This window comes from Scyliorhinus canicula, chromosome 21 (genome assembly GCF_902713615.1).
Source record: "Scyliorhinus canicula chromosome 21, sScyCan1.1, whole genome shotgun sequence".
In the NCBI taxonomy this organism is placed as follows: Eukaryota; Metazoa; Chordata; class Chondrichthyes; order Carcharhiniformes; family Scyliorhinidae; genus Scyliorhinus; species Scyliorhinus canicula.
Window position 1 is genome coordinate 44784727 of NC_052166.1, and position 22980 is coordinate 44807706.

A 22980-nucleotide genomic window follows, 5' to 3' on the forward strand; every position below is an offset into this window, starting at 1 on the left:
TCCTGTTTTTTAAAAAAAGTTAAATTCTCCCCAATTTTAAATTTGGGTTGACAATTCCCCGAGACATTGCACCGACCTAGGTGCTAATATTGAACGGATTTCATCTCCAAAACGCAGGGACGAACCTCTGGGGCCTTCTCTTTAATGATGCCAAGACTGGGAAAGTCTAAAATCTCCTCATGTGACAGAGAGAGCTTTTATCGCTGTGGATGCTGCGGCACCAGATCAATGCAGACGAATTTCGAAAAGCATCAACAATTTTGCCTCGCTACAAACTGACAGCTCTGCAACAGTGCGAGCTCCAACCGGGAGATTGCAAAGTTCAGCAATCTGAAATAGCCGTATTTGTTACCAGTTATTCGAAAGGGAGACTCTGAAATTCACCAAAGCGTTTAGGACTAATAAATAATCCAGGGTTTCCTTCTGTAATCTTGGAAATGTAATTGTATATTAGCTGTTGGTATGTTGTAGTCAATAACACAAAAGTAAAATCGTGGATTAATATAATTAGATTCCTATATGCAGCATATGTTGGTTGAGTTCGGGAGCTCTTAATCCTTTGAACCTTTCTAATAGAAAGGGAACTCCCGCATCACAGCGGTGCAAACACCTCTACTTGCTTTGGAGCAGCAGGTTGTAAATTGCAGGATCATTATGTGCTGAACCGTGGTTAATTTTTAAATGCTCGATCGATAATTGAACAGCAAATAGTTTTATACTGGGACACAGCCATCAAATGCGAGGCAATTACCCAAAGTGGGGTCGTGAGAATCTGCTGAAATGAAGCGTTTATTAACTGTACAAAGAGAATTTAATATTAATGTTTTTTTCTTCTATTTTTGCCGACTTCCCACAGTTGCGATGGAGTCTTAATTTTTCTTTCTTCCTTGGTTAATCCTCTTGAAAAGTTACTTGAAGCCCCTGCCTCTGGAACACTGTCTCCCCCTAGAGGTTTTTCTATTCCTCCTGCTGCCATTTACAAGCAGGACAGCGTCAACCATTCAGTAACAAAAGTACCATTTTGCAAAATTCGATTCCAACTATGTAAAACCTCGGCTAATTTTCAGCCTTAAAAATGAAGGCTGGGCAAATCGTAACAAAGCCAGCATTTGCGCTCCTGCATTAAAACCATTTACTCGGCTTTGATGCATTTGAACAAGTTTTTAAATCAAGGCTTTGTTTAGAGATTTGATCTGTTGTGTTATGGGGTGAATATTGTAAATCTGAAATTACAGCATAGAATTACAGCAGCAAAGACACTTTCCATCCAAACAGATTGTAGCTCTTTGCAACTAGACTTGCCTCTGAGCTTTCTTTCTGAGAAGATTTGGCACATTTTAGTACTGGGAAATAATTACAAGTAGGGAACACCACATGTTTGTGGCTTGTGAATAGCTGCAAACAACAATATCAGATGGTGGAACATTTTATACTTTGGCCATCTTGGTATTTGTTCTCTCTTGCATCAGCTAACTTAAAGCTCTAATTTAAGGCAAACGTTAACACTGCTGAACATTGTGAGAAGTGTGAAAACGATTGTTTAGTTATCTTTTCATATCTGAAATAACGGGATGATATTACATTTTATTAGTTAATATATAATTGTACTGTGAATAGCAAATGTAAGTGCAGCACTTCCCCTTTCGAACCGTTTGCTCTTGGGAACTTTATTTGGAGCTGTGCCATTTTATCTCTTCAGAAGCACAATGAAGGCCATCCTTGGGGCATATTTGAGGCTCGTTGCTTTGGTCTAAAGGCCTGATCTTTTTGAATAATGTCACTGCTTGCCAATGCAGGTTACTCAGAAATGAATGCCAGCAAATGTGAATAACGTTACATGTACACCACGTTTGGTGAGTCACGGTTGTTTTCTGAAAGCAGCAGCCCCCAGATTGACAGATCATCACTGGGCACTGAAACATTAGTGAGCATTCCTACAGAGTGGAAGGATGAGGGTTTGCGCTCTCACTCAGCTCAGTTCCTGATCTCAGCAGCACCGCATGAGGGCAACAATTTGAATGGTTATCTTGACTGCTGGAGAGGCTGGTGGCGGCAGCCTGCAAGCCGATGGTACAGCGCTGTCGAGGTACACTGCCTGGAGGTGAACCTACCAGCGAGCATGGATAAAAGTGTACCCAGAGGGTGAACTGAAAAACAGCCCAGTACTTTTTAAAAATCACGTATACCTCAGAATCAGGAATCTGAGAGTGCTTTTTGCTGTAAAGAAATTCACAATATTGTGATGAGGCCAGTTTCAGAAAGATTTGACCTGTATATTTGATTCATTCATGTCAGTTTCTGAGGCCTCTAGTTTCTGGTTGATTAGGAGGGACACCAGGGTGAAGATTGAAGATCTGTGTTGTGATTATGCAACCCAGGATGTGCTGAAACTAAATGCCTAGAGTAAACATTTTTCAATAGGTTGCTTCCTTTGGTACCTAATGATAGACACTGAGAATATATATGATGGTGATGCAACTGTAAGAATGTTCTCCCTTTACTTCAAAAGTATTAAAGTCAGGAAATTTGCATTGATTTTGGAGTAATCCCGAACATGCAAAATGGGAAGGAATGTTCTATTCCCTTGAAGTAATAAACACTAAAAACTGAGTAACAATTCGTATCGGAACAAATGTTCATACAAGTTACAACAGGGGCAGCACGGTGGTGCAGTGGTTAGCACTGCTAACTCACCGTGCCGAGGTCCCAGGTTCGATCCTGGCTCTGGGTCACTGTCTGTGTGGAGTTTGCACATTCTCCCCTGTCTGTGTGGGTTTCACCCCACAAACCAAAAGATGTGCAAGCTACTTGGGCAGCACGGTAGCATGGTGGTTAGCATAAATGCTTCACAGCTCCAGGGTCCCAGGTTCAGTTCCCGGCTGGGTCACTGTCTGTGCGTAGTCTGCACGTCCTCCCCGTGTGTGCGTGGGTTTCCTCCGGGTGTTCCGGTTTCCTCCCACAAAGATGTGCGGGTTAGGTGGATTGGCCATGCTAAATTGCCCGTAGTGTCCTAAAAAGTAAGATTAAGGGGGGGGGGGGGGGGGGGTTGTTGGGTTACGGGTATAGGGTGGATACGTGGGTTTGAGTAGGGTGATCATTGCTCGGCGCAACATCGAGGGCCGAAGGGCCTGTTCTGTGCTGTACTGTTCTATCTACTTGGATTGGCCAGGCTAAACTGCCCCTTAATTGGAAAAAAATGAATTGGGTACTGTAAATAAATTTTAAAAATATTATAACTGGGTGTTAGGCTGTTCAGTCATTTGGTCCATGTTAGTGTTTATACTCCACATGGACTGTAGTCCTAACCCTATGTGCCCAGCTTGTTCTGATATCCCTTCATCGCCTTTTCTTTCAATCTAACCTATTCTTAAATGTTGATTTGATCACTGAATCGATCACTGCTTGAAGTAGTGCATTCCATAGCCTCACAACTTTGTGTAGACAAGTTCTCTGGTTCATCGTTGTAAATCTCTTTTGGTTTAATCTTGCATTTGACTACTTATGCTGGATCCCTCATTCACCTGAAACCATTTGTTTCTATCTATGCTGTACCAGCTGTCAAATTATAAGCACTTTTATCAAATTGTTCTATAATCTGGGCAGCACGGTGGCGCAGTGGGTTAGCACTGCTGCCTCACGGCGCCGAGGTCCCAGGTTCGATCCCGGCTCTGGGTCACTGTCCGTGTGGAGTTTGCACATTCTCCCGTGTCTGCGTGGGTATCGCCCCCACAACCCAAAGATGTGCAGGGTAGGTGAATTGGCCACACTAAATTGCCCCTTAATTGGGAAAAATGAATTGGGTACTCTAAATTTATAAAAAAAAAAAAAAAAAATTGTTCTATAATCTCCTCTTGCCAATGACATCTTGTAATATTGGACAAGTATTTAGCCTTTTGACCAATTAACTACCAAGCCTCACAGTCTTTAAAATGTTATGGTACACGATTGCCTGCTTTTAGAAGTGGGGCTCTTAATAAATAATATTTTCCATGAGAATTGAAAGATGGGTTTGAGACCGTAGATTCAAAAGGTTGCATAGTTGGCTTGAATTGCGAAAATTGTGAAATTGTCAAAACAGAACAGTGTTGTCCAAAGTATATTGTTGTTTACATCGGATTGAGGGCCCTCAAATTCTGCTGGCAAGGAAGACTCCATGGTGACTTTAATTTGAGGTCAAAGGCTTCAAAGATATATGTTTCTGAGTGTTGAAAGATTACAGATTACAGACCTTTAATATTAAAAAAAAGAGATGTGGCATGACAGACATGTGGGGATGGCACAATAGTACAGGGGGTAGCACTGCTGCCTCAGTATCAGAGACCCCGGTTCAATTCCTGCCTTGTGACTGTGTGGAATTTGCACATTCTCCCCGTGTCTGCCTGGATTTCCTCTGGATGCTCTGGTTTTCTCCCACAGTGCAGAGATGTGCAGGTTAGGTGGATCGGACATGCTAAATTACCCCTGCGTGCCCAATGATGTGCATGTTAGGTGGGGTTATGGGGATAGGGTGGGGGAGTGGGCCAAGGTAGGGGCTCTTTCAGAGGGTCGGTGCTGAATGGTCTACTTCTGCACTGTAGGGATTCTATGATTCTATTATTCTATGAAAGTTGAAATTCAGTAAGTGTTCTCGATTACTATGACTATTTCATTTAAGTATTGAAAAGCATTTTCTTTTAACACATTTAAAAAAAACATTTTTCCAATCAAGGGCCAATTTAGCATGGCCAATCCACCTATCCTGCACATCCTTGGGTTGTGAGGGTGAGACCCACATAGACCCGGGGATAATGGGCAAACCCCACACGGACAGTTACCCAGGGCCGGGATCAAACCTGGGGCCTTGGCGCTAACCACTGAGCCGCGCCGCCCCCCCCCCCCCTTAACACAAATAAATATGCAGACATTTAATGTGGAAAAATACATGTGTGGCAAATATATTTTATTCATTATGGAGCTATTCTATTAGCACAGAAAGACATAAAAATTATGTAATTTCTATAAAAATATAAAAACAAATACGTTTTATCAAAATGTGTTCAATAACTAAAGGTGCAGATCTGAGGTGGATAATGCTGCTTCTGGTGCTATTTGGTAGTGAGTGAAAGTGCCACCTTTCTAATCTCAGGCATGACATTGGGAGGAGATACTGAACTGTTGGGAGTATGGAAGAGTAGGGAAGACAGAACAAGTCATTATTTGATGCTCCCTTATACCATAGTGCTATTGGCAAAATATTGGAATTAAATAGTTTACTCTCTCTTAGCTGGGGAGAAGTGGGTAATGGAATTGGAAAACTTTAAAAAATACTTTTCTGACTAGTTCCTTTCATTGTGACTGATCTCTCTTATGTTTTTGTTCCCTTTATATCCAGTTTATATTCCCTAAAAACTGGTTGTAGGAAAATATTGTTGATCTGTGTTTAAGAAATGTTTAAGTAACGTTAAGAATTCTGATCCAATTTATTAACAATCTCATGTCTTCCTACGATGCTTCAGTTAACAGGGCTCCATTTCATCTAAATTGAATTACAGGCATCAGATAAATTTTCTCACTGCGTTTCCTTAATTCATTGCAATCACTCTTTAGAAAGTAATATTAATATTGTCATCTAATTAAGTTTTGATATCTGGAAACAGCAAGTGAGCTTTGCAGTATTATAATTGAGAGGAAAATTTGGACTTGTAAGATCTGAATTTTTATTTATGTAATTTAATTTGTTTACATTTGCACCATTTGTAGTAGAATGAAGAGACGGAGATCCTCAATTGTTTTGGTTCCTTGTACACTTGAAAAGGTCTTTATGCCTTAGTTGTAGATTAGTGAAAGCTTCCAATGTGAAAATATCAACCGCTGCTAAAAAAAATTGAATTTTCAAAGATGTTATCAGTTTAAAAGAAATTATTAAAATTGATGCAAACAGCATCAAATAGTGGATGCTTTATTGTTTTCATATCTTCTTTATGGGAGAGAATGAAGGTAGTAGAAGGATTTTCAGGCAGAGGATCTGCTTGACAGGTCTTGGTATGAATGCTTCTTTCTTGGCTGTAATCACATATCAACCAATGGTTTGGATAGTCCTGTGTGGCAAGGAGAGTTTTATGGGCTCTCGCAACCCATACAATGAGGAGGCACCCACAGCAAAACCTGTATCCATTTGGATTTTATCCCAGAATTGAGAGCTTGAGCTCTGAAGTGTCTGGAGAGGGGCTTGAACTCACCACCTTCTATATTAGAGACAAAAGTGCTGTCACTGAGCCAATAGTTTGCTCCTGTGGTGTTCATAATAAGATTATTGGGGCTATCAGATTTGGTGTTACAATAAACAGTGGTGCTGAATGAGAAAATATCCTATTCCATTGTAGTCCCCGATGATGAGGAGATGTTGCTTGGTCAAGGGGGTGTTAGCTATGCGGAGAGGCTGAATAGACTTGGACTGTTCATTAGAACGAGGTTGAGGGGTGACCTGAGAGAGGTCTACAAGATTATGAGAGGCATGGGCAGACACTCTTTCCCAGGGTGGAGGGGTCAGTCACCAGGGTGCATAGGTTTAAGGTCCGTGGGGCAATGTTTAGACGAGATGTGTGAGGCAGGACTTTTACACCGAGAGTGGTGATGGCCTGGAACACGTTGCCAAGGGAGGTTATGGAAGCAGATACATTAACGGCATTCAAAAGGCATCTCAACAAATACATGGATAGGATGGGTACTAGGAAGTGCTGAGGGTTTTGGCCAAGGGTGGTATCATAACCGGTACAGGCTTGGAGGGCTGAAGGGCCTGTTCCTATGCTGTTTTGTTCTCTGTTTTTGAGACATTGAATTGAGCCACTAATACCAGAAGCGAGGAAGAATAGGGAAAACACAACTGCAAACCATAGTTGGATGCTCCCTGTACCAGAGTAACATTGACAAAATCTTGGCAGTAGTGGTCTGCCTTCACTCTTGGTGGGGAGCAATAATGTTAGGAATCTTTAAAAAAAAATTTCATCCCCATTCGGGTATTACTGTTACTATCTGTCCAGTTTATATGACTGAAAAACAAGTTAGAGAAAAATTATAGGCTTCTGTGTTTCAAAAGGAGTACCCAATAGTATTACAATTTATTAGGAATCTTCAATACATTTATGCGTTCATATGATGCTTCGGTAGGTCCACAGTTCAGCTAAATTCAATGAAAGGCACAAGATAGATCTGTCTGTATTCCTTTAATTCATTGCAGCCATTCTTTAGACAGTAATGCTGATTACACACTGGTGTAATTACGGGGTGGTGAATCATCCCGCCATTAACTGAATCACCCAAATGAAATAAGATACTTTCATTCTTTAATATTTTGAACTTGATTCACCAGAAATATTATAGTGGAACCACTGAACGTACGAAACTCTGGTATTGTGTTTGTGAAAACATGGGCTTTTGTAAGCAACTTGCTGCAATGAGATGTGCAAAAGAAGACCCCGGGTTTCTTTTGGTTGAGGGAAGATGCCTTTTTTAAGGCAGCATGGATTTTGTGTTTTCTCAGATGTAGGTTTAAAAGAAATGTAGAGATCAAAATCACTGCTTCTTGTACTATTAACATTTTACAAATGATACCTCCTTGCCTTATTCTAACATTGAAGAGGCAAATTGTCAATACATCTTCAGAGGAGATTAAAATAGTTACATTGTAACGCTATGCCTACCAAAAAGGCAATAAAGCTCCTTGCCTGTAGTTTGATGGGACAATATTCAGGCCAAGCTCTAACTTGTTAAAAGTATAAGATCCAGCAGACTGAAACAAAATATGTAACATTAAAAAATACATTTAAAATTTAACTTGGATGGCGATAAGACCACAATAAGTAACCCGTGTGATATATTGTAACTTTACTGTTCAAGCATGGTGTTAAATTACCATATCACAAGGCACAGAATTGTCACGGCACAGGAGGGGGCTATTTGATCCTTTATGTCTGCACAATCAATAAGATCAGCATAATAGCTGAGAATAGTTAAATTCGTCGAGGTTGAATATCCTTCGAACACCCAGGGAGAAATTCAGGTTACCTTCACTAATTTCTCAGGCCTAAGATGATGGCTAGACTTGCAACATTTAGGTGATAGCCTCTCACTTAGATGAAGGGCATTCGTCAGAGATAGGCATCAGACAATTTGCATTTGTAAATAAGGGTCCTAACACCAGTTATAGCATTCCATTGCAAACCTCTGCAGAAAATGGGCAGAGCACGTGCCATGCAAACTCTGCCTCACTATCCCAGGTTGTAAGTGGTCTAACAAACCACTCTGAAAGGGATTGTTAAAGATCGTTCAAGAAATGACCTTAAAACATTTGTAGTTCCAGAAGGATTTGGAGGGCTTCTCCAGATTTCGCAGCTATTGGGCCACGCTCACTCTCTCGTCAACTCTGCTTTGCAATTCTTCCCACCCTCTACTGGCCTGAGCCCCCCCCCCCTACTTCCCCCCCCCCACGCACCCCACCACCACCTATGGAACTGTCTGCGGGCTGGCCCAGCATTGGACTCAGCCAGAGTTTGTCAGGCTTCAGTCAACAAGCTGCATGGGTATGAACAATTGGCACTAGCAGCTCAGTTTTATTTAACTGTGCCTCAGACCAGCAGAGAACAAGCTGCATGGGCATGAACAATTGACGTAGCAGCTCAGTTTTATTTAAATGCACCTTAGACTAGCAGAGACTGACTGGTGATGTAATTGCTTCACCAACTTTCTGGTTGGTTTGGATTCAAGTCCAACATCTGACTCTCAATGCCTGGGATCACAGGAGGCAGTGGGACAGTAGTATTGTCACTGGACTAGTAACCCAGAGACCCAGCTTAATGATATGGGACCTGGGTCTGAATCCCACCATTGACCGCTGGCGGAGCCTTCTGGTGCCAATGTCTATGGCATTTGAATTCAATAAAATCTAGAATTAAATGTCTAATGTTTAATTACCATAAAAACCCATCTGCTTCATCAATGTCCTTTAGGGGAGGAAATCTGCCATCTTTTCTGGTCTGGCCTATATGTGACTCTAAAATGACCTAGCAAGCCACTCTGGCCAAGTGCAATTTGGGATGGGCAATAAATGCAGGCCCAGCCAGTGATTGTCGAATCACATGTAAGAATTTTTAAAAAAAGAGACGGAGCACCTCAATGAGGTGTTGCTAGGTATTTGGTGCATTGTCAGTGGCGAGGGCATTTGACAATGTACCAAGGTATAGAATCCCCACAGTGCAGAATGAAACCATTCGGCCCATCGAGTCTGCATCGACCCTCTGAAAGAGCACCCTACCTAGGCTCATTCCCCTGCTCTAGCCCCGTAACCACACCTTAACTTTGGACAACAAGGGGAAATTTAGCATGGCAAATCCACCTATCCTGCATATCTTTGGACTGTGGGAGGAAACTGGAGCACCTAGAGGAAACCCACTCAGATACGGGGAGAATGTGCAAACTCCACACAGACAGTTACCTGAGGTGGGAATTGAACCAGGATCCCTGGTGCTGTGAGGCAGCAGTGCTAATCACTGTGCCACCCTGCCACCGAGAAGGGAAGGAAAATATGACAGAAAAAATTATTTTTAGTTTTAATTTAATGCAATTACAAAATATGTCTTGTGCAGTAAGCTCTAAACGAATCCATTCTTTTCATATTAGAAAAAATTGTAATTGAATTTAATTTTGTGTAACATTTGCTAAATCATACAAGTGTCCAAAGTCAAAACTAATCACAAACCAAATGAATTTGTAAGCAAACAGTAGGACTGTAAACAAGTCAATAATACACAAATCAAAGTTTCCTTAAAATAGCAGTGGAATCAATATTTAAACGGTAATCACATTTATTCAAAACCTTTTCTTAAATTTACAGTATATCTCATACTATTTTGTAGCGTTAAGTTGTAATGAAAATGACGGTGACCACATGGACAGAGAGCAGCAGTATCCTCCCACTCAGAAGACAAAACGCATGCGCACCTCCTTCAAACACCACCAGCTGGAGACCATGAAGTCTTACTTTGCCATTAACCACAATCCTGATGCTAAGGACCTGAAACAGCTAGCACAGAAGACCGGACTTACAAAGCGAGTTCTGCAGGTAAGAGACATCTGTTGAGTTATTGTTCAAATTCTGTTTCTCAGGCAATCTGTCTATTTTTATTTTCCCAAACCCACTTTTAGAGTAATAATTGCTTACATATTTCAATCTAACATGCCCTCACATGTGTAGCAGTTTTTTTCTCCAAACATAAACGGTTATTTGGTCCAACTTCTCAGTTCGCCTCTCTGTGTGAGGTACATTAAATTGTCCTTTAAATTCATTTTTACAGCTCACTTCAGTGTCCATCTCATGTAACCTATTTTACAGTCTGTTCCCCTTTCAGTGAGAAAGCTCCATCTGACTTAACTCCTAACTTCATTTGTTTTCTCTGGCATGCAAAATTGTTTGCGAGAGGTAGCGATTGTTACTTTCACACATAGGAAAACTCATGAACTCCTAAAGAATATTCTATCACAATTCATTGGTTCCTCCAACCATTCTAATTCTCTGCAAAAAAAACCCAATTACATTGCATGGGGTGGACACATCCATCCAGATTGGGAGAGTCGCAGATTTGATTCACAGTCTGTGTGGTTTCAGCAGGGAGGGCAGTAGGAGTGTTGCAAGTGGCACTGGTGGTCTGGCCATACACAAGAGAATGTGGAAATCAGCCTGGGTTCCTACTCTTAACTATTATGTAGCAACTGCAGTTGGCGTGCATGTTTAATATGGAACAGGTGGATCGCTGTGATTGGTCTTTGGTCAAAAGATCTGCCGAGGCTCACAGTTTGGGCTCAGTCCATGAAGAATAGCAATCCCTGCCTGTGGCAATGTACCACAACAAGAGGCGCGGCACTTGGCAGATTGGGCATAAGAGTTAAAATTAGAGAAGAAAAATATTTCCACTAACATAAAAGCTGTAACATATTAAAAGAGCGACGCAATTTAATAATCGTTCCTCAAGTTTCTTACTTGCCTGATATGTATTGTAATTTGATACAATTTTGGGGGCTGCCATGAGTCAATGATAACAGTGCGAAGGTGAGATGGTGATGGTTTTATTGCTCGACAGAGCGGGGATGCTCTTATGCTGCAATAATTACTTTGGTCAAGCTCCCTGGAAGACATCCTAGCCTCTGGCCCGCAGCTGCCTGTGCTGCTTAGAATACATATACAAGCACGTTGCTTGTGTTGATGTGAAATATACCTTTAAACTGCAGGTCTGTAAACAGGAAAGGGAGGAGGTGAAATAGAGTTATGGCCAGTGGTGTGGTTGAATCGTGTAGACGACCAAATGGAGCAGGGTAGCAAGGTCCCAGGTTCAGTCCTTGCTTTGCACTGCCTTTGCTGCTTACCTAGGACAGATACACTACCACTGACTTCAGCATTTCTGGATTAAGGATTTGAATTGTCCTCCAGTGTTCCAACTCCTAGTAACTATGAAAGTAAAATCCTTCTTTTTTTTGAAACCTGCATATGGACCTTCTCTATTGTCTGAAAACACTTTGCTGTTGTCCTTTCACACACTCAGCCTCCTGCCAGTCTTGTCTTGGGACATTGCAACCCAGTTAAGTACAAGACAAATGCATCGTACAGGAAAGGGAAGTCAGAGGAGTGGGTAGGCAGCTTGTGCCACTTCCATTTGACAGGGAGACTGGTGAAGCATCATGACCTGTTCATACTATAGGAAATAGCCAATCATAAATTACTTTCTTCTAACTATTAAATATTAAACATTGTTACAAGTGGAAAATATGTAGAAACTTAGGAGATAAACTTTAGAACGCTATGTTTACAATTAAAGTTTAACACATCCCCAAGTTGTACATGGACAATTTCTTTAAATAAATGTGGTTGGACTTTGTCAGGAGTGGGGTTGGGGATAGTTGGGGGAAGGTAGTTGGGAAGGGAAGAATCCAAAGTATGAATCAATAAAATGTACCCAAGTACTGGCCCAATTATTGAAATCCTTGTTCAATTTATCGATGTGCCTGTTGTGATATATGGCGGTGATGGCTGTTTGAGTTTTGCACTGTATAAGGCAAGCTTTGTTACTTCCTCTGTTTTTCAATCACTTCTAATATTACATGAACCTGGTTACTGACTGCTTTTCACCTAATTTCTCTTTCCCATTCTGCGGCCAATCTGTTTCATAAGTATAAGTTAGTTTTGGTCGTCAGCTGTCTCTTTCTAGGAGTTACTTTTAAATTGCTGTAGTTTTAACCACCTTTGGGGCGGAGTGGGGAAAGGAATGGGGGGAAGAACTTTGCTAAAAAGATGATCTCCAAGGACTATCGTCTTTCAGAATAAAATCTAAACCCAGCGTCTAAAGTAAAATAAGTCCCCTTTTTTGATCTCTCTTCATTTAATCACACAGTAAAATAAATCAGAAAAGGATGCCTCAAACAAACACTATTCGGCATTCTTGATCAATACCAAAATAAAACACCTTTACATTTACATTCTAAAATAAAATAGCTTGAATGAGCTAACAACGGTGGGATGCTGCAACTTGGAATATTTTCTAGCTCACTGAGAAGCCAATGATCTGTTTTCCCCAAAATTGGAGATTATTGTCACTGTGCGGGAGCGCTGTGTGCAAACGTTCAGGCAGTTTAAGGAGAAGCAACTGCTACAGACCAGTAGAACACTATAGCTAACCATGAGAAAGTCTTATTTATAGCACCTCACTGGCACCTGATCTTTAAACTCATTAGAGGTTTGTTACCTTCAAACACCTGTACTATTTCAATAACCAAGCACATCTTCAAGGATTGCATTAATATGTGAAGCCTTACATACACATATGCACACACACATTTTCTTTCTTGATTTGAAAAGGGTTGCCTGAAAATCACAGAATTTAACATCCTTTGTGTTACTTGCATGCGTATGTATTTGTGTTTTGTGTGTGTGTATGTGTGTGTGTGTGTGTGTGTATGTGTGTGTGTGTGTGTTGTGAAGTTTAAATAGATCCATATCATTGTAATTACACAGAGCAGTGATCAATTGTAATGAAAGTAAAATGGTACTTATTTAGGGAGTTGCCTGTTAAAGGGGTTGTTCAGTGGTTCTTGTGTCAATGTGGCAGGATTTATTGTATCCCCGGTTCCCTTTCCTGTTTGCAAAGAGCACTGTAGATGCAACTGTCGGACATCTATTCCCAAAATGCCTCCAGTTCACAAATGTCAGGAGATGCTGTAACATTTAGATATAACAATTTTTTTAATCTTGAGACACATTCTTCAAGCAATGCTCTGGGGCTCAACCCTTCAACATTACTCTCAATTTATTAGGCGGTGTGTCATGCACCAAATTAATTTGGCACCAATCTATAATTCACATGTGCTTTTCTGCGCTTAGAATCAAGAATAGTTTATAGCCGGGCGTCGGTGACCTAAGTTCTGTGGCCATTGCACTTATTCTTTGAAAAGGACAATAGGTTACTCGTTTCCCTTATGTCAGAGAATTGTGAGGTAACTGTTATTTGTTACTGGATTGCAGTGAGCAACATCCAGGGCAAACATATAACTATTTAAAATGGGGCACTGAGTATAATTTAGACATTATAGTGAGTACTGAATAGCTTTTTGTGAACGCCAGTTTCAATAGGAATAGAAAGATTTGGCAGTACAGGCTGTCATTCTGGGGTTATATACTTTCCTTCAGCTTTTATCTATGTAATATCGTTTAAACAGAAATTAACCATTGGATCTGTACAAATATTACATAAAAATCCAGAGACGGAATCTTTGATGTTTACTATCATTGCCGTATAACCCAAGGCTTAAGTAATAATACTGAAGAATTAGATACTGTTAGGTGGGTAGCAAGTTGATCCCCGTAGCTGTGAGCCTGAATCCCTAGACAAGGCCATAGGAGCCACTTTGATATAATTTTGTGACACTTTGATTTATACCAAATCTTAAAGATTTACAACTTCTTGAAGTAAATGTGTCACTGTAGCACTTAGTGTTACTCAAAACATGTTTGAATTTTCTTGGCACACTTTGTAATCACTGAGTGACCCCTGTAATTGTTCAATTCCTTTCAACAGTTTTCTGTAGAAAAAGTCTCCTCCTCATAGAATTTGGGATTTTGTTGCTCTCCTTTATAAAATTGAATGAATGCATTTTGAAAATGTCCCTTTAATTTTCACTCCTGGCAAAAATACAAGAAATTATTCAGAAGCATAATTTAAAAAAAGGTGATTGAATTTCAAAATTTTATATAGCTGATTAGATTTTCAGAAGGATGGTATCTATATAATATGTGACAGGTACAATATATTTTCTGTTGCGTTTACGTACTTTAAGGTCTTTATGGGTTCAAAACTGGTACAATATTACATCAAATTGGTTTTGCAGGTTTGGTTCCAAAATGCAAGAGCAAAATTCAGAAGGAATCTTTTACGTCAGGAAAATGCAGGGGTTGATAAAGCATCTGATGGCACAGTACTTCAAGCAGCAACACCGTCTGGCCCAGCATCAGAAATTTCCAACGCCTCTCTTAGCCCTTCAAGCACTTCTACTACTTTAACTGACTTGACTAACCCTTCTATGCCAACCGTGACGTCAGTTTTGACGTCAGTGCCTGGTAGCCTCGAGGCCCACGAATCCCGAAGCCCTACACAAACTACTCTCACAAACCTTTTCTGAGAACTCTTTTACATGATTCCTATGGAGAAGAGGAAATTCTTAGTTTAATTATAACTGTATTTTTATTAGATGCTTTGTACAACTGACTAACAGCACTATGGATCTGTACAGAAAACTGAGACAAGTCAATGTTCTGGAGAAAAAAGTTTACAAGCTGCGGAGGACCTTTGCAGAGTTAACTTCGATGCCCTTTCGTGTAACTGTACAGTTTTGTGGACTGAACAAGGGAATGAAATCAAAAATCTGAACCATTTAATAAAGTTGGCTAGGAATTATGTGTACTTCTAAGTTTTCAAAGACTGTCATGTGCCTTATACACTGTCTTATAAACACACAACGAACTGCATCTGCATTCAATTCAGATTTATGGGGTTGATTCTTACCAGTTGTCTTTCTGCTACATCCAAGGTTCAGAACCTCTTGAGAATGTCAAAGTAAAAGGTCAGTTTCAATAAAATTGTGCTAAAGTGATTTAGAAAAAAAAGAAAAGAATATTCTGGACATTGAAGGATTGCAGTTTGAGACCGAAGGTTAGGAAGAGACTCAGTGTGTCATATCACCCTTGAATTCAATTGGGGTAACCTCAGTGACCACTGAGAGTTCACGGGTCCTTAACTGTTACTTGGAAAGGTAGCATTGAGATTTTATTGGGCTCTTTCAAAATAAAACCTCCAGCCATTTCCTTTTGATGTTGAGCATCTGTCCCACATACATTTGTTTAGCATTATTTAATAAGTTCAGGTCTGGGGATTGTTAAATAACTAACTTTAAAACACTACAAGATGCCCAGTTCAGCTAACATTGCAGACCACAATGATTTCAATGACAGCATATTATGCAGACTCTTTACTGAGTTCAAAGCTGTCTGGGGTGAAATTGGTCAATACCGACGGTGTAAAGTGGACTCGGAGCAAATTAGCTGCTGATTTTTCAACATGTTCCACCTTCCCTCGATTGAAAATTCCAACTCTACCTGCAGTCATTTCTGTGTCTTAATGTCACTTTTACTGGTTTTGAAATGAAAAATTTTGGGAATATTTTTCAAGTCGATGGGAAATAAACACTGATATAACAGGCTGCCAATTCACAATGAGTCTGTTTCTCTGCAGCTGGCATAGACCAAATTCACCCCTTTGCCACAACTGAAGGAAAGTTAGTCGTGCAGGATCTGTGGTACAACGCTGCTTCTGTTGGGGGGGGGGGGGGGGGGTGCATGTTACACCATTTTAACTTCTCAAACGTTTTGCAACTTGGTTGTTAACTTAATGATTTGCAAATTATCTCAATGTTGGGCAATGAAACTATCATTCAGACTCACGTTAGACAGTGATGCGACTTCATGAACAACTTCACATCCATGCTAAATGCTAGGAAGACAGCAAAATATTCGGTTCTTACCAGCAACATATTTACTGAATTTAGTCTTTCAATGGTGTTACTGTGCAGTTATTAGATGGTTTATCCAAGTTTAAATGGATGATTCTGCTTATCGTTAATCATATGAAACAGTTGAAAATAATCTTGTCCTTGGTTGCTGCTACAGAGGGGCTGGATTCAGCTTGTTGCATTAGCCTCAGTGACTTGGAGCCTTCATAAAGCAACAAGCTCGTTATGAAAAAATATTGTTTGGTTTGGAGTATAAGGACCACAATGTGATAAATTTATGTTTACAGTTTCAAAGCACTATCATAGGATGTGATAACTTTATGTTACCAGCACCTAGAAGGAGAAATGAAAATCAACATCTTGTAATAGTAAATGTACTTACTTTTGCCAAATACAGGGCATATTCTAATTGTGTAAAATTGTTTGAGTTCAAAACCCTTATTACCAAATTTTCATGGTTAACCTTTCACTCTCCATCCATGGCAAAAACATCTTTTTAAACATGTGAGAATCAGAGAAGACATTTTTACATTTTCTTTTGTTTCAGTTTTGTTATGCTTTCACTGACCACTGCAAGTTCCTTCAGTTGGGATAGGAGGTACAATCTGGTGCATCGAGCCGCAATTAGTACAATCTATGCTGCTCCACAGTCAGCCAGCAGGAGGCAGGCTTGACGTGGAGAGCTGTCAGTGTATCCCAAACTTGGAGATGAAACACCTCACCATTTCTCTGTGCTTTCCTGTTGACCGCTCCCCTCACACCAGGCGAGTTTGAGTGACAGGCCTGAGCTCCCTGTTGCCGGTTTGTGAACCTTTTGAACGTCCCAAGTCCTCAACAATTTTAGAACCAGAATTCCAGAGTGAGATTAGATGAAAAATCAGCAGGTGAAAACAGTGAACTAATTTTGCAAAGTTCTTACATCTGGGTAACTTACAATCTTATTTTAGTTTGTGTATTGGGTTGGATTGATAATGAGCAAGAGGCATTTGCCAAACTAGTTGTTTTTCTGGATTGGCTAAAGCTGAGTGCTAAGCCACTGGTACAGTAGGAAGATCAACAGATTCTGAATAGATTAATTGGTGTTGCATGAAAAGGAAAGTAATAGCACAGTTTAATGTCAGTACACCAGGGCTCTAAGAATGCGGTGCTAGTGTTTACTGGGATGGTATTCATTTCTCTGTGATCCTTTTGCAGATGTACAGATGTTTTAACAGCATATAGTTAACAAGAAAATTGTTACGCAAAAGACACCAGGTTTGTATTGGATATCGAAGGCCACCTTAATACCCACGTGTCTAATGCAGGAATAGGTCTAAACTGAAATAAGGATTTAGTTTGAAACAGAATGATCAATAAATACAATGAAGCCATACAATAATTCCTTCTGGAGTATCTTAAATGCATGCCAAGGAAAGACTCACTGCCAATAGATAAATAAATGCACAAGTTTAGCTTTTCATTTTCACTGAGGTACTGATCCTATATAGACCAGGGAAGTCTGATTAATGTTTGTGTACGAAATATAGCTGCCACAAGTCGTATGGCTCTGATAAACTTGGGGGCACATGGCAGCATCAGTTTTAAATAATTAAAAATAATATTTGTTAAAATGAGGAGCACCAGAGTTATAGACAGAATATATGGTGGCAAATAATAGTTTATAAATAAAATTCTACTGAGTAGTGTGGGTTTCTGAGATACCACATGGTGGAATTATATATTTTTATTCTCCGAGTGTTTGATTGGTAATTTCACTGCCCAAAAACTCAATGTGCCATTTCCCATGTGAGAGATAAAGACAGAAGCAGGAGCATTCATTTGAAGTCCCATTCACCTTTTTAACCACTAACATTATAGAGTGAAGAGCTACTTGCCCCATTGACATGAGTGGCAGTGGGTTCGCTCAGTGTTTTTTAAAAGGTTGTCAAGCGCCAATAGCAATCAGCAGCGCACATAAGCTCATAGGTTTTCACACTTGGTGAAGCAGTTTGTCAGAATCCACCATGGGGCACCATGTAAAGTGTACACTATAAGAATTCATGGTAAACTCGAGTTAATTTGCAACAATTTGAGGCTTCCTGGGTAGCCGTATTTCATGATGAAATGGAAATTATGGATTGGCTAAACACGTGGAACGGATCACCTATTTACATGTTTTACATTCTCTTGAAAAAAGGAAATAAATTTGGAAGAGTTGGATAAGGCAAAGAATGAAAGACGTTTGACTTTCATGTGGAGGTATAATTATAGCAGCGAGTTACACAGGAATCGTGATCAGAGGTTTATAAAGCGACTATGGAATTTCACACATACACTTTAATGAACTTTGCTGACCCTTTTTTTTATTGTTTTGATGCTTGGTCTTGTCTGATTGTGAAAAGCACGCTGGCTTTGAATGCTGTACTTTTCTATTTTATCAATTGTACTGTCCTGTACGCATTCTTGTACAGTTGAATGTGATGTATTAACAGTCTCCATTTTTGTTGACACGTATAAATTAGCATAAAGTATTCTAATTTTTAAAGTGTTTTCTTGCCAATGAATTTAATTGATCAACAACCTCATGTAATTTATACAAAAAAGACAATGATGGTGATGTTTCCTCCTGCAGAAAGGTACACCACAGCCACCTGGCTAAAAGATTAAAGCTATAACCCAACATGGTGTACGTGATATAATTAACAAACAGATAGTCCCATTCAATTAGAGTCAATGCATTCTTCTTTCTTGAGTTATAAAAGCTCTTAGGTTAAAGCAAAAGATTAGACATTATTTAGGGGTTAACCAATTTGTAAATATGATTTTTTTGCAGGTAGAGCAAGTATTTGGGCCAATTGAGACTGCCATTCCCGAAGTTTGAAATGTCCTATCGTTAAAAGAATGAAAATTTAAGACTGGAACTAGGTGACTTCAAGACAGAGGTCATTTGAAAAGTGAGCTGCTTATATTGGTTACTATATTGATGTTGAAAAAATGTAAAATGCTTGTTGGGCATTTTTTCAATTAAAAAAAAAAGAGACTGCTACAAAGATACAATACTTGCTCTTGCTGCAAAATAGAAGGTAAACAATGCTCCCAAATGGGAAATGTGCTATCAAATAATAACAGCAATGAATTCATGAAAAATAATGCAATGGACCCTTTCACAGTCTTCTGCAGTTTGATCCAACAAAAGCTGCCTATGGCACAGCTCAGCTATTGTCTTTCTCATAAATACTGGGATATGCTTTTCTCTCTACTTCTGAAAGATACCCAATTTTCAATTTGTCCTTGCTAAAACAGCTCCAGTCTTTAGTGGGTGAGGTAATTATACTCGGGCAGCTATTTGATTAATAAATCAAAATCTTTGCACACACTTTTGATGAAGAAGTTTCTATTGTCTGATTGCAGTTGGCTTTAGTATCTTTACATTTCTAGCTGCGTTGAAGAACTCACTAGTGTTTTGCAGTTGTGGAAATCATATTATTTATTAATATGGCCCCTTGCTACTGCATTACAACACTGGCATAGATTTTAATCTGACTTTAGTTTGTTAAAGGTTTGCTGAGTATGGCTGGAAACAGTGCTGTTAGATAAATTCTTCATTGTATGTGCTTTGGTAGATATTCGACAAAGGGGTAATTCGTCTTTGTAGATCTGGTGCATTTTGCAACTTAACATTTCCTCAATTTCTGCCTCTTCATCTTTGACTTTGCTTGCTCTTCATCCAGGAGAGCAGTGTGCTCCTAGCTATAGGTTCTCCCCATGGTCTTAACCAATGGCCCTCCATGACTGTGTTTAATTAATGGGAAGCAAATTTGAAAATGACATATGATGCTGCTTTTTTTCTCGTGTGAATTGCAGTGATTTATTATTGTTATAAACCGCTCTATCACTCAAATCAAAGTGGTCTGGGGCAGCACAGTGGCGCAGTGGTTGGCACTGCTGCCTCATGGCGCCGAGGTCCCAGGTTCGATCCGAGCTCTGGGTCAGTGTCCATGTGCAGTTTGCACATTCTCCCCATGTTTGCGAGGGTTTTGCCCCAACAACCCAAAGATGTGCAGGGTAGGTGGATTGGCCACACTAAATTGCCCCTTAATTGGAGAAAAATGAATTGAGAACTTAAATTTATAAACAAAAAGAAACAAAACTTAAGTGGTCTAAAGAGCCCAGTAGGACAGGCATTTCACCCAACATAGTCAGCTGGTTAATTGCTCAAGAGCAGAAGTAGCATATTTGAACCAAATTCTCAATAAGAGATGATAACGCTGGGCCAGCGTGCAGGATCTTAGCATGCTAGAATCCAGAGATGTGAAGCAATTGGCAATCCCTGAACAAGAGAGTTCTGCATCTAAATGGTATCATCACTAGAAGCAATTCATGATGGCAAGTTGCTTCGCCATTGATAGTGACAAGCTTAAAACAAGTTAACCTGGCTGATCACCTGTATTTCCTGAGAGCAGTTTACCTGTTGAATTGGAATAACTGCATGACATGAAGTAAGCAGTGGCATCAGAAATCAAGGGACAGTATAAATTTAGAAGAATATGAAGGATTTTGGTGAGGTTGCAGAAATAAGAAGGAAAAAAAAGAGACACCAGCATTTGTTCGTTTTCGTAATCCTATTTCCGTAATATTTTACACTGGAAATCGGAGACATTTTTAGACATAACTTAACAATATAAAGTATGTTCATTTAAAGCTTTCAAAAAATAATTTTCATGTTTTATAAACTTTTTGTGCTTGGAGAATTTGAACAAAATTATTAAAATTCTTCGGAGTAACTTAAATTTGCAAGAAAGCAGGAAACACCAGGGGTTACATTCTCTGCCTCGCACTGTCAGCAGCAGAGTTCCCGGTGAGTCGGAGAATCCCGCATTAGTGAAGGAAACGGGATTGGGGCCGGGCGCGGATCCGTTTCTGATGCTTCGGCGCTTTGCTGGTGGCAGGATCGAGGTTCGTAACCCAAGCCAGCGGGAGGATGAAAATGGCTCATTAAAAACATCTGCATCCACTTAGTGGGCCGGGCACCATATTCTCCGGCCTGCGCGATTCTTTGGTCCTCTGGGCCAGGAATTACGTTGGCGGGAATTACTACTGCTATTGACTAGCGTGGCCCTGGCGCGGTAGGCAAAGCGGGCAACTCTTAAGGGTGTTTCAGCCAAAGTTCATCCGAGGGCCACCCTACCTTTCAGGAGGCCCCCCAGAAACGAGACCCTCTCAGGAAGCCCCCAGAAGACAGACCACTGTCTGGAAGCCAGACGGCAGTCCAGACAGAGACAGTGAATTACTGCTATAACACTCACCTGGACAAAATACCTGCTGACTCAGACAGAGGAAGTACCATGGGCGGGATTCTCTCAGCCCAGGCTGGTCCGGAGAATCGGCGGGCCGGGTGCGAATCGCGCGGCCCTGCCCCGATGCCGGTCCAATGATTCTCCGGAGAGCGGAGAATCGGTTCCATTGGCGCCGAGGCAGTCAGCATGGCGCCGGTCGGGGGCCGCTCTATGTGGCCCCCTCCCCGGCGATTCTCCACCCAGGATAGGCTGAGCGGTCGTGCAGAAATTCCGAGTCCCACCGGTGATGTCCATGTGTGCTCTTACCCAGCGGGATCTCGACATGCATGCATCCAGGGTGGCCTGGTCGGGGGGGGAGAGGGGGATCTGACATCTGGGGGGTTGGGGGGGGGGTTCTGCTGTGCCTGGCCTGTGATCGGGGCCTACCGATCGGCAGGCCGGCCTCGGGCTTGCGGCCTCTTTTGCTCTGCGGTGGTCCCTGTAGCCCTATGCCTTGTTGGCCTATGCCTGTAGCCCTGTTAATGCGCGCATTGGCGCCAGTCCCACTGTGTATGCGCGCATTGGCGCCAGTCCCACTGTGTATGCGCGCATTGGCGCCAGTCCCACTGTGTATGCGCGCATTGGCGCCAGTCCCACTGCGTATGCGCAGACCCGCGGCACCCATTTGACGCCGGCATCGGCAGCTGGAGTGGTGTGGGTCGCTCCAGTGTGGTGCTGGCCCCCTCTAGGGATCAGAATCACTGCTCCAGAGGGCATGTTGATGCCATCGTGAAACGCGATGGCGTTTACGACGGCGTCAACACTTAGCCTCAGGATCAGAGAATCCCGGCCAGCATGTCAATTCCTGGAAAGAGAAAACCAGTCAGCTGTGTTTAAACCCCTCAGATCTTTGATCTGCAAGCCATTCATTCATTTCTCTTTGATATTGATTTTACTAGGCTGTGATCGACAGCTTCTACACACACACAGTTGTCAGCATTGCTCCATTCATCTTCCTTCAAGGTTGAGAGATGTGCTCAAACCATAATGTTTACAAATGTCAAGCTTGATTGACAGGTCCTGCAACACTTCAAGCATCATAACATTCCTTCTAATCACCTCTCTTCATGCTTGAGTGATTTTGGTCAGTTGGAAATTAACTCTATTTGAAGTGGTCCAGGACCTGTCAGAGGTACTCAGCCTGGTAAAATCGAGATCAAAGAGAAATGAATGAATGGCTTGCAGCTCAAAGATCTGAGGGGGTTTAAACATATCTGACTCGTTTTCTCTTTTCAAGAATTGACATGTGGTGCTTCCTCTGTCTGAGTCAGCAGGTGTATTGCCCAGGTGTGTGTTAAAGTAGTAAAACTTTTTGCTACCTGAGTCTAGACTGCTCTATAGCTTCCCAACATGGGTCTTTCTTCTAGGGGTCTTCCTGTCAGAGGTCTCTTTGCTGGGGCTCCCTTTCCTGGGGGGCTTCCTGCCAAAAGTCTATTTTCTGGGGGGGGGGGGGGGGCTTTCTGATAGGGGTCTATTTTCTGGGGACTGCCTGACAGAGGTCTCTTTATTTAGGGGGATCCCTGAGGGGTCCCTTTATTTAGGGGGTATCTTTGGGGAGATCACTTTATTTAGGGCATCTCTG

At 41.2% G+C, this 22980-nt stretch overlaps 1 protein-coding gene across 1 annotated transcript in view; it reads left to right on the plus strand.

Annotated features, from left to right (window-relative positions):
* Positions 1–15042, plus strand: part of LOC119955467 (LIM/homeobox protein Lhx2-like) — a 37026-nt gene extending 21984 nt beyond the window's left edge. The window contains 2 exon segments of the mRNA XM_038781670.1: positions 9891–10096; positions 14407–15042. Of these exon segments, the coding sequence (XP_038637598.1) occupies positions 9891–10096; positions 14407–14697 (497 nt within the window). The 3' untranslated portion in view covers positions 14698–15042.
* Positions 15043–22980: the final 7938 nt, after the last annotated feature.